Source organism: Carassius carassius, chromosome 36 (genome assembly GCF_963082965.1).
Source record: "Carassius carassius chromosome 36, fCarCar2.1, whole genome shotgun sequence".
Taxonomy (NCBI): Eukaryota; Metazoa; Chordata; class Actinopteri; order Cypriniformes; family Cyprinidae; genus Carassius; species Carassius carassius.
Genome location: NC_081790.1, coordinates 24,356,757 through 24,368,986, shown reverse-complemented (window position 1 = coordinate 24,368,986; position 12,230 = coordinate 24,356,757). Strand labels below are relative to the sequence as shown.

The window sequence follows — 12,230 nt, the reverse complement described above, 5'->3', positions numbered from 1 at the left end:
AATATTTTTCAGGATTCTTTGACAAAGTTCAGAAGAGCACTGATTTAAAACAGATAGACATTTGATCAATTTTAATTCAATTTTCTTGGTGTAAAAGTTTTTATCTTACTAACTTTCAAAATCATTAAGAAATTAATAAATTGATTTAAACATTTAATGTTTAATAAATGTATATAAAATAAATATTAACGTTAATAAAACCGAACTACAAGAAAAACATGTTGTACAAACATTATTAAGACTATTTAAAAATAAATTTTCTTTAACATCCTGCTTACTGTAGGCACTGATTATAATATATATAATATTAAGATTTTTTTTAAATAAATAAATAATAAATAAAATAATAATGATAAAGATTTTAATATATAATAAATATAAAAATATTTTATTTTATTTAAAGCTTATAGTTATTATTTATATTGTTGTTTGTGTTTTTCTTTTTTTTGTTGTTGTTAAAAAAAAACTTTAAAACATATAATGTCAAGATTAAAGCGGTTCTGAAGAACAGGTTCATGATTCCCAACCCTACTATTGTAGCTGTTTTGTAGATGTATGAGTTTGTGGAAGCTCATTCTAGTGCTACAGCTGAGCATGTGCAATAGGACACAGTCATATTACCTGACCCCTCCGACCGGCCGTCGCTTCCGATGAGAGGCACTGTGATGGCGGCGGTAGCCACTCCGTCTGTGGGTACGGTTGTGTAGACCACCGGTAAGGACTGCACCACCACAGGAATGGTCTGCAGCTGCCCCATTTTACTGGGCATGCTCACAGAGGGTATGGTGTGGATGAAATGCAGGATCTGCTGACCTCCAACCCCTTGCGTGGACGCCAGGATGGAGCCCGGCGACAGCACCGCCGGGATGGTGGCGCTCGCCGTGATGTTCGCAGGGGTGGAGGTTGCCGTGGCTACCGGAAGGGAGGGGCGGGGCTTGTTGAGGGACAGGTCCACAGGTTCCGTCTGGTCGTCATCGTTGTGTTGGGTGCTGATGTCACGGAGCGGAGGGGGCGAGGATTTGATTTTGAGGTCTGTAGGCTCGGGACAATCGTCTAATGGCTCTTGTTTCTGTGGAAGCACAAAAATAGAAGAAAACTGTGAGGAAAACTAGGGTATAAGGGAGATAAGGAACGAATATGGAAGAGCAAACGAGGCAAGGAAGGAGATTACGAAGGACAGAAAGGAAAGGGAGGGTACAGAGCACTCATGCTCAGCTGTGCAGCAGCTCCACAAAACATAGGAACAATGGCTGGCCAGATTGGGCCTCCGCGCTGCAGAGGAGAAGGCCTGAAGCTGGCACGAGTCCAGCTCAACACAGCCAAGCCCAGACACACACATATACACATATACACAAAGATCTGTGTGTGTGCGCGCAAGCTACACCCACTAAACTCCCTCTGCAGTGAGACTTCTAAGTAGCTTTAAGGCCTGTGTGTTTATGTTTTCGGTGAGGTAATAAAACAAATGAAAAGTTTCAAACTAATTCCTGAATGACACTTCATGCAAACAGAGAAGCTGGCATGTTTTTAGCATCAGCAATGGAACAGTGAACTTAAAATGTTAAACTTGTGCTGCCTTTCTGTGCAAACTCATTTCCAGGATGTTGTGGGTGGTTGTCAGGGTGTTGCTATGTGGTCGATAAAGTGTTCCGAGTGGTTTTTAGCACATTGCTTAGCAGTTGTTGGGTCTCTGTGATATTTCAGTCTCTAGTTTCATTCTTCAATGCAAGTCTATGGAATTCTAATGGTGCGTTCACACCAGACACGAATGAAGCGTTAAGCGCGAGTGATTTGCATGTTAAGTCAATGCAAAGATTAATTGAATAAAGACCAAAAATTACCTGTTAGATTTACCCAAAACAAATTATATTTTATGTTTAACCACTAAACAGACATCAGAGCCAGCAGCAAATGTCCGAAGGACTAGCGGAGTTGAGAGTGCTCTCGCCGGTAAAATGAGCACTAAGCCCCCCCCGTTGATCACGTGGAGCTGATCGTCTCTGAAATCGTCGAAACTCATTTTTAAATAGGCGCTGTCTTTATAAATAAACCGCATATTTGAGTTTAAAACAACTACATTCTCGCCTGAAACACTTTTAAAACTATATTTCATGACATGATAACAGTAATATTTTGAAAATTCTCCAAATAAATGGTGGTTGAAATCACAATGCTGCGTGAACTCAACTAGCAGAAACCCCTCCTAGAATTTCACGCTCGAATGAAGCGAATTTCACGCATGAATAAACTCAAAATGTTCAAGTGTCCTACTATGTGCAAATAGTGCGATTTGCGCAAGTGGTGTGAATGCCCCATGAAGATGTAAAAACACTATCCAGACTATTCAAAAATTATTTTTCTTTTACATCCTGCTTGCTGTAGGCACCAATTAAAATATTTCAAATAATTTTTTTATTAAATATTTTTCGCGCCTTCTACATTTTAAACTGGCATTTAAAAGGTTTTGACACAGTATTCAACAACAAAATTACTTTTGTTATTATTTTATGCTTTTATTATATACTCATCTACATTTTTCTCTGAATAGAATGAAATACAATCATAGGTTTTAAGTTATTATTGTGATGACCGCAATAATAAAAATAAAGTTTTAAGTCAATTTGTTGTAATGAGATCTTTCATCTTGAAGCTGACCTTTCCAATTCACATGCTTAAATGACATCATCAGAAACATAATATAAAATTTTCAGCATGGCAAATTCTCATGACGTCAATCAATAAAGTAAAAAAAAACAAAGGGAAGACAGGTACAGACAGAAGCTGAGTTGAGTATCTGGAAGTGTTGGGAGGAAACGAGTAAGAGAAAACAAGAGCGAGTGGGCCAGGTTGGGAGCGAAACACAGAATAAGGGGAGAGTGGGTGGGAAAGGCCTCCGGTTGTCATGGAAACTGGGAGGTATATCAGCTGACTCATTTTCCCACCCACCTCTCTCTCCATCTCTCTATAGTTCTCCACCCTGCCACCTCACTCTCTCTGCATCCCCACCCTTTATCAAATCCACCTTTCTCATTTTCTTGAGTTGTTTTCCATTGCTCAAACTCAAAGAAATCATGTAAAGATGTAGCACTGGAGTCGGGAGAACAACATCAATAAGTGACCCAATTATCACTAGCGTGCTGTGTGGGATGCTAATTGAGTATGTTCAATATCTATAAACAGTTGTAGGAAACGGTCTGTGAGTGTTGAGAGAAGGACGAGCCTTGATGCTGTCCTTATCAAAGGATGCATTTAATCTGTGAGATCTTTCATATTACAAAATTCATATTAGCTATACAAGTAGGTTGAGTTAATAAGATGCAAACAAAAACTAATTGTAAGAAACAAATTGGTTTCTTCTTGGCATATGGTAACTGTATACAATCCAATAAAGTAATTTTTTGCTATAAATGCAGATTTTACATGACCACGGCTATTTAAAAAACATAATCTAGTGACAATAGTTGCACACTCCATCTTACAGGGCCAAGTCACGACAACAGTAACCTACTGGCTACACTATGGCAGTGTTGCATGACATATCAAAACAACACTAAACTAACATGTGCTTTCTGTGCCTGTGTGAGAGGAGTTAACTCTCTATATCAGCCATAATCAATAGTATATATTCCTCATTTAAACAAGGATATAAGAGATATACACAGATATTCTAAACGTAAACAATGCAGCACTTGCTTACAATTTTGAATATCAGTTATGTTGATATAGAGACTCTGTCTCCCTTTACCTGGGTTACACTCACTTTTAAAATGCCATGTGTAGCGCATTTTTTACAGTCTAGGATTAGACCGTTTGTTTTTTATTTTATTCTTTGCCATCTTATCCAGTAGGGGGCACTCTAGACGTATTGTAGCGTGGGCCCATGACCAAATCACGTGAATAAAAGCTTTTAGCCAGGCACGTCTGTGCACTCCGGACGTGTGTTCTCCACCGTGGGGAACATTGTAAATAAAAAGAGACCCGCACTTAATCCAGATCAAGTTGATAGACTGGTGTTTCTTGCAAACAATATTAAGAAATGAATTAGGCTAGGCTATATGCCTTACTCCTGCTGCTGTTTAAGTTGTCACGTTATTGTTTGTGCCTGTTCTGAATCATTTATTTTTTTTTTTCTAATGTTGTGGGATATGCATAGTGGCACTTCATATAAAGTCGATAACCTGCTGTTTCAAACATTAAGTTAAAAAATAATAATCCAGACAGTACTGTTTAACAGACTGTCACTGTTAATACATGTGTGATTGAATCTCCATTAGGCTACGGGGGTTTTTTTATGTGCGGGGTGTGTGTGTTGGGGGGGGGTATTTGAATATATTCGAATACATTGCATGATATTCGATATCCGTTCGAATTTGTTTTTTCTCAAAAGTGACAGCCCTAAGTCACAGTGAAGACACCAGCTCCCCTGTTTATTTTGTTTACCTTTATCCACTTGGACATGTTATTCCCCTTTTTGGTGCTTTTTGGAGATTTAATTTATGTTAAGTGTAATCCTCTCTACGGCCTGATGCCACACCCACTGAGTCTGCTGTTGCTCCTCCCACTACACAAAGCTGACTACAATAGAAGATCTAGCTGTGGATGTACTGCATTATAAACAAATCACACAGGTAAAACAGACAAACCAATCAAAACAAAATAACAGCCAGCATATCAAATGCACACAGACCAGTGAGAAATTGGCATAAACAGAAGAGCAAGGACAGAAGAGCAACTACTCATGGTAAAGGTAGGCCGCACAGAGAGAACTGCTCCCCGTTTCTCACTGTGTAGAAATGCAGAACAAATTGAGAGTGAGAGAAAGAAACCAGAACTATTAAGTGAGTTTCCGATGAAAAATCCTTCTGTTTAACATTGTTAGCAATGCTGGACTGATGGCAGTAGGACTCTCTGCTGACCTTACCGACAACCATTAATGGGAAAATTGGCCATTAATAATATTCCCAAGAGATTTTACATTCCACCACAGTACTGGGAGATGAAAAAGCTCCGTTACAAATTAGGTTACTAATCAGTTACAACAGCCAACTAATGACTGACTGCAACGATGTGCATTTGTCTTGGATCATGAAGTTCTATGTGTTAATGACAACTGTTTTTACGTTTTACAAAAACAGGGAGGGGCTGCCTATACTACTAAAGTTCAAAATTCAAAGATAGGACAATGGGGCTGCACTGTACGAAGATTACTTACAAATTGTAGCATGACTATACCATGTTATGTACAAGAAGATGAAAAAAACACAGGCGCAAGTGGAATTTTTAATTACATTTTTAAGTAAATATAATGGCCATTATATTGCTCCACCAAAAATTATTGATGTCATGTACATATATTGCACGATAAGTCGATATATTGATTATTGCGACAGGCCTAGCCAGGGTAAAACTCATTTTACATACAGAAAAAGACATGAATATGACAGTGGGCAAATGCATAAAGCGCAGCATAATTTGGAATCACGAGTTTAAAGTTTCAAGTTTCAATTCAAGTCACCTTTATAGAGCATCACAGTCCCGCCCACAGCCCGAGAGAGCTTAGGTGCCGGAAGTAAATTTCCCATTCATTTTTCGCATTGATGTTTTAGAAAATCCGTATCTAAAGAGTTTTAGAGCATGTCAGAGGATAACCAGCTACGGCTGAACTCATAAGCATACAACATATCATTTCGAGTGAAAAAACTAAGAGAAAATACAAAAAAAAGTCAAAGGTACAAGACTGTGTACATATTTTTATCTTCGAGCGAAGGAACTACTCATCCCGTAAACCACCGCGCCTCACTGAAGTCGACTGAAGCCACAACCGCGAAAGAGCCTTTTGAGCGACCTCCAAGTCTGAAGATGGCCATGCAAACTTTTTCCTCCAGTGAATTTTATTTTATATAGTGAATGTGCAGTTAATAGCAGTTCTTTCAGTATTAATCATGTAAATAAATAGTGTTTTATATAGGTATTGTGTATTGAATTTTATATTTATCATTGTGTATTTTATCGTGTATATTATATTGTGTGCGTGTGTGAAAGCGGTTAACGATAACATCAGCAACATGGTGCAGTGCTTTGTACCTGACTGCAATCACCGCTTAGTCATCAACACACGTCGTTGCCATGAATTATTACACAAATGTTCAGTAAATGCTAGAAGATGTATGCCTAGGCTAAATATTGTTTTGACAGTGGCATCATAAAATGCTTGATATGACTCATACCATATGAAGGCTACAGTTAGCCTAGTTAAAGGGAACGATAATGCTAACTAACGTTACCAATCTCCCTGCAAAACTCACCAAAACTTTGTAGGTCTTGTAGGTCTTTGTAGGTCCTCATGCTGGCCCTTACAAAACCCACAAGCTGACCCTCGGACACGCTACACTCAACCACTGTTGGGAACGTTACTTTAAAAAAGTTATTAGTTATAGTTACTCACTACTTGTTCCAAAAAGTAACTGAGTTAGTAACTGAATTACTCTATAATAAAAGTAACTCTTTACCAGGGGAAGTAACTATATGCGTTACTGTTAAAGAAAAAAAGTTGCAATATGTCAAAGAATTTGTATTTTTTTTTAGCAGTTTTCACAAGTCAGTTGAAATGAGTAGAACAGACAGGTGTTTGTACATAACTTTCGATATTTATTGCACATCAACAGACAGCAAGAGTTTATCCTGCACTTCAAGTATTATATTTGTAAGAAAAGTGTTTTTGGCCACTAGCTTTGTTGATGCATGTCTCATATTCCATGTACACATTACATGCACGTTCTTGCCTTTGACCACAATGAATTTGAAGTAGTGCTTATATCTCCACCTTGAAAATGCCAACTTTTCATCGGATTGCTCCTGACTCGCCATCTCTGTTGCTGCCGCGAATCTCTGTTTAGCTGTTGCGTGTTTGTGTGTGTGTGTGGCGCCACTGGCGCGTGTGCTGGCATGTGTGTAAAAACACTGGATCTGATTGGCTACCATGAAACACATGACTCTGCCTTAGCCAATCATAATCACTTATCTCATTATTAACCCACCTCCTCACTAGCTGTGTGAGCCAGGGGTACGTTCAGATTACATAGTTTATTAAATCGATGCATAGTAACGCACCGAATTTAACGTCCAGTAATGTTAACGGCATTGTAACGACGGGAAAAGTAATTCGTTAGATTACCCAGTTACTGAAAAAATAATGTCGTTACCTAACGCCGTTCTTTTAAACGGCGTTATTCCAAACACTGCACTCAACTAACGTTAATGACCCGATCTGAAGTGGGTTTCACCCCTTTGAACACTTTTGTTTTCCTCCTTGAAAAAAGCCATCATGGTAGCCAAGGAGATCTACCGTGCAAAAACGCAAAAGTTTTTTTTATTTTTTATTATTAATTAATTATCTTCAGTCTTCACGGATCTTCGCGGGGTTTAACCAGACAGTTACACGAGTTCAACCAATCAGATGCATCACTAAGGGTTGGGGGATTAATCAGGATTGTAGGTAATGAAGTACTTATCCAAGACATCGCAAATTAAAGGCATTTATCTCAAAACAAGGTTAGTGCCCCATGAACTTTTGGCGTTTATATGAGCATATACTATCGCTTAGTACAGCCGTAGCTGGTTTTAAGTCTACCATGTATGGTTATGTTTTTATGGCTTATAATCCAACTGGCAATGGAGAAAATGTATTGAATTCTTACTTCCTGCACCGGCTGTGGGCGGGACTGTGATGCTCTATTTATAAAGTGCTTTTAGCAATACAGATTGTAACAAAGTAACTGTACAGCATTAAATATAAATAGTGAGTCAATAATGCAAAAAGGCAGTTCATCATTGAATTCAATAATGTTGTGATCCAGCTCAGTTCAGTTTAAATAATATCTGTGCAATCAAGTCAATGAAATCACTGGAATTGAAGAAGTAGTCAAGCATTCAATTCACACGGACCGACCATCACACAGAGAACACGTGATCATGCAGGATAAAAACGCAGACTTCACAAGATCTCACAGCTGGATTCAACTAAGTTTGCAAGGTTTGTGAAATTAAATGTTCCTTAGCCATTCAAAGATTAGTTTAATTATATAAATGCTTATATTTGCCTTGCCGATATATCAGTTGACCACTATTTTTCATACCACAAAACACTGAAAATGGTATACACTAACTACTAACAAAATCAAAAAATGACATGTAGGCTTGAAGTACTGGTATATTCTTGACATCCTTGCAGTCAAAGGTTAGTCCGGTTGTCTCGAGCTCTGCTCATTATGCTGGAAATGAACATTTGGTACATGCTGCTTTAAAGACCCGAAGCGGTAAGACTTCTGTCTGCTTATGTCAGGAACATAAATAAGAGCCCATTTTGTTTTGTCTCTCCAGTCTACCATTAAACTGTCAAAATGATGATCACTGTCAAAGTCCCCAGTGTATCCAGTACACTGCTCCAGGTTCACAGGCAAAATAGCCCTGTAATAAATCCCAGCTACATCCACTCACAATGTCAGTATACGCAGACTGGATTCATGCTTGACACAAAATCCAGTGTGCACAAAATCCTACCCTAAACTCAAGCTCAAGAGCTTCTGAAACCCTGTTGCAGGTTTAGGATGCATGTTGTTTAGTCAGGCCAGTCATTTAGGATTCAGTAGGGTGTGGTGTACAGATACGGATGATAAAATATAGGAGTGGAAGGAAACGGTAGTAACTGAGGGTGATATTAGCATCTAAGTTTGTGGCCCTGCCTAACATTTGAAAGGGAGTGTCATGTAGCCTCTCCCACAAACAATTCACCAACTACCCACCCTGGGCCTCATTGACCTACCGGGTTACAATGTCATGTTGTTTATGAAGACCTACTCCAACTGTGATATGTTTAAGCACACAACTTTGAAATACCTGGCAACCGATGGAGAGCCCCTAACTTCCTTTTCACAACCGCCTGCCATATCAGATTGCGCAGGTGGATTCGACAGCAGATCTTAACGGCAACTCCAAGGTACTTTTTCCCAAACTGAAGAAGAGCAGCTGCCTTCAACTTTTCCTGTGTGAATCTTTCTACAGATTTCTGACCAGTGGCAAAGCTGTTTTATAATAAACACTGGTTCCGAGTCGAGTCTTTATGAAGCGCCGGCTGGGTAAAAGCACATTAGACACAAAAAAAGCTGTATGTGTGTGAAGAGGATGATAATTAACGGGTGTGGAGCACATCTTTGTGCCTAAATGTTACCGTTAGCTCCAGAGTGAGTGCATGGCAGTCATGTATGGTGCATGCGAATGCAAGCATGTGTGTAACCCTGCAGGTATGTGGTGTTCTGCATGTGTCTCGTGGCTTTAGGAGTGTGTGAGGGGGTGGGAGTGTTGTGAGGGGGTGGGGTGGTGTGTCAGTGTGTGTGTGCTCAGGCGGAGGGGTGTGGGGTGGCTAAATCACAGTCGTTCCAACTCCCGGCAGAGCCTCGTTGCCATGACTACAGCAGAACGGAAGCCTCCCTCAATATATCCTAATAGGGCATTGGCGAGACTTGGAAGGAAAGATAGAAGGACAGAGTAGGAAAGGTACAAAAAGATACCCCAACAACATGAAGAGGAAAGAGCACTGGAGGACTAATGTTAATACATAAAATATTATATTATGACTCCTTATGGGGAACTTCAGACTGTAAACAATCGCCCGCCAGAGGGAATTGCCTGTTAATGATCACTCTTCAGTTACCTCATGCTCTCTTGTATATTTAGTAATGGAAAAGATTTCAATTTAAAGATAAGGAAAGGAATACTGTCTACAAATAATTTATTTAGCTCTTTCCTGGACTCAGTCGCAAATGGGATGCATATCTGAAGCACACTGAATGCAAAAAGAGAAGTGCTTTTCGAAAAAAAAAACTGTGATTGGCTGAATTGGCGCAATTTGCAGAGGTCAGGGTGCACGGGTTTGTATCGGTCTGCTGAGAAAAAGTTTGTAAGTTACAAGGGGTTACTATGAGTTTTTTAGTCAAGAGTATTTGTTAAAGTTTGCAAAGGTTTCATGATAGAAAGTAAACACCACAAATAGCGATATGCCAGTATCAAATTTTCCTGTTGCGATTAATTGCTCATGCTTTTGTCACGGTATAAGGTATTATCACAGTATTTAAATTTTGTTTTAAAAAAAAAGTGTTCACAATGCAGAATATAAGGGTTAAATAACTTTTTTCTAATAACAAAAATAACAACTTTTAAATACAATAAAGCAATACAGAAAAATATATAAAGTTAAAAGGTTTTCATTTAAGTTCATGTTAGCTCATTAAATAACACAGCTGCAACTTTATATTTTAACGTGTTATTATATATTGGAATACCTAAGATTAATGAATGTTTAGAATTTTTCATTGGCAGTTTATGTTAACTAATGAATTAACTAATGTTAACTAATGAAGGCCTAATTTAAAGTGTGAATTAACAATAATCAAAACACTTTCAAACAAAATCTAGGGCACGCTGTAGTCCAGATTAAAAAAAATTTGAAAATAAATAGCTATTAAGTCTAAATACTTAAGTATTTGATCTGAATATCTATTTAAAATTATTTAAATGTTTTAGAAAGTAGCGCAGCTGCATTATTTATGGGGTTTCGAGGCAGAATTTTCAGCAGTTTAGCACCACCTGCTGTCAGAGAGTGAATGTGCTTTCATTCAGCGCGTCTCTCACATGTTCCTCCATGTTTTTCTCATGCATGCTTGTTTACATCAGAGCGCACATGTATTTTAAGCAGCATACAGCGGTGTTGTGTATTTTGACCAGTTGATGTGAATAGTATTATTGAATTGCATACCAAATTCTGAATAATTTGTAATATATAATTATTCACGGTATTTAGAAGTGCCCACGATGACAATATCGTGCATATTCATTACCGTGATATATTGCATTACCAAACATCGGCACGTCTAATCACAAAACAATCTTATGCTGGTCGCCTTACATCTCATTCAGATAACACCTTCATGTCTAATTGAGTGGTTCTTAACCAGGACAAGCATTGTGCAATTGGTTTTATTTTAGAAAGCATTCGATTGGACAAAAAAAAAAGTGTAGTCATTAGGATTTTTGGTCTGTTTTCCCAGAAGAAAACTAAATTTCAATGCATGTCTGCAAAGGATGCCTCAAAGCAGATATGGACTAAAAGCCACAAAATTCAACCTATTTTAATTTAATGGGGGACGATGTAACCAATTCATCCAAGCATGTTTGATTAAATAAATGCCCTCATAATTTTTAATTAAAATGTCATAACTATCAGAACTTCATCTTCTGCTGAAACAAATTCCCTCTAGTATGCTGGACTTCTCCAGTCATTTAATCTAAAAATCCCTATCCCTTTCCTTTCCTACAGTCAACTGCAAGCTCACATTCACACCTTCCTCCATCCAATCAACAACCAATGTATAGAAGCAAGTCCCCACCCTACTTTTTTCTCTTTTTGACAATCCATTTCACACAGATGTTATACTGACAAAAGGATCTGTTGCTACATCTGTTTAATTTTGACAGTCAAATAGTCCAGAGGATTATATTATAAAACTATTATTACATACATTTGCAGAATAACATGTAGATATGCCCTGGCCTTATCTAGAAAGAGGAAATCCAAGTCTAGAGGAACTCTGTGGTCCACTGACTTCATCTTAGTGACACTGCAACCACATCCCTTTCCAGTAACTCAAAGCTTCATACTCTCCATCCCACTATGAAGTTCAAACCCCACACACACATATGCCACATTACAAAAGCTCACTCACCACCATACACTCCACCTCCTCTGGCTCCGGCTTGATTTGTATGGATGGCATCTCCTCAACAGGCTCAGAGGTGGCTGCGGTGGATTTCTTCGGACTCGTCTGACACTGCGAAGGAGAAACAGAGAACACTTAAGAACTAATCAGAGCGTCAAGTTGTAGTCTTACCAACAGTCTCATGAGTTAGCAGAATGCTAACCTCTGACCAGATTGACGATATAGACAATCCGCCTGAAGTTTAGATTTAATTTGAAAGAAAAGTTAGCATGAGACTACAGAGAGAGAAAGAGAGTTAATGATCCTCGCCAGACTAATGTGAGAAGAGTCAGAAGAAAGTTAGTCTCTTAAGCACAAGTTAGTTGGGGGAGGAGGAAACAAAAGAGATGGTGAGTGAAAATCAAGTACAGGTCAATCAAATGTGGGGGATGTTTGAAGATGGAGGGAGAATCACAGAAA

General features: G+C 38.6%; 1 protein-coding gene across 3 annotated transcripts in view; it reads right to left on the bottom strand.

Annotated features, from left to right (window-relative positions):
- LOC132117459 (Krueppel-like factor 8) overlaps positions 1 to 12,230 on the bottom strand; it is a 61,154-nt gene that overhangs the window by 6,174 nt on the left and 42,750 nt on the right. For 2 of the 3 annotated variants that reach the window (XM_059526755.1, XM_059526756.1), the window contains exons 2-3: positions 11,778 to 11,882; positions 622 to 1,069 (exon numbers count right to left, since the gene is read on the bottom strand). In XM_059526755.1, coding sequence (XP_059382738.1) covers positions 622 to 1,069; positions 11,778 to 11,882 — 553 coding nt within the window. Of the gene's footprint in view, positions 1 to 621; positions 1,070 to 11,777; positions 11,883 to 11,973; positions 12,006 to 12,230 lie in introns of all 3 variants that reach the window. The other variant, XM_059526757.1, reaches the window with a different exon arrangement.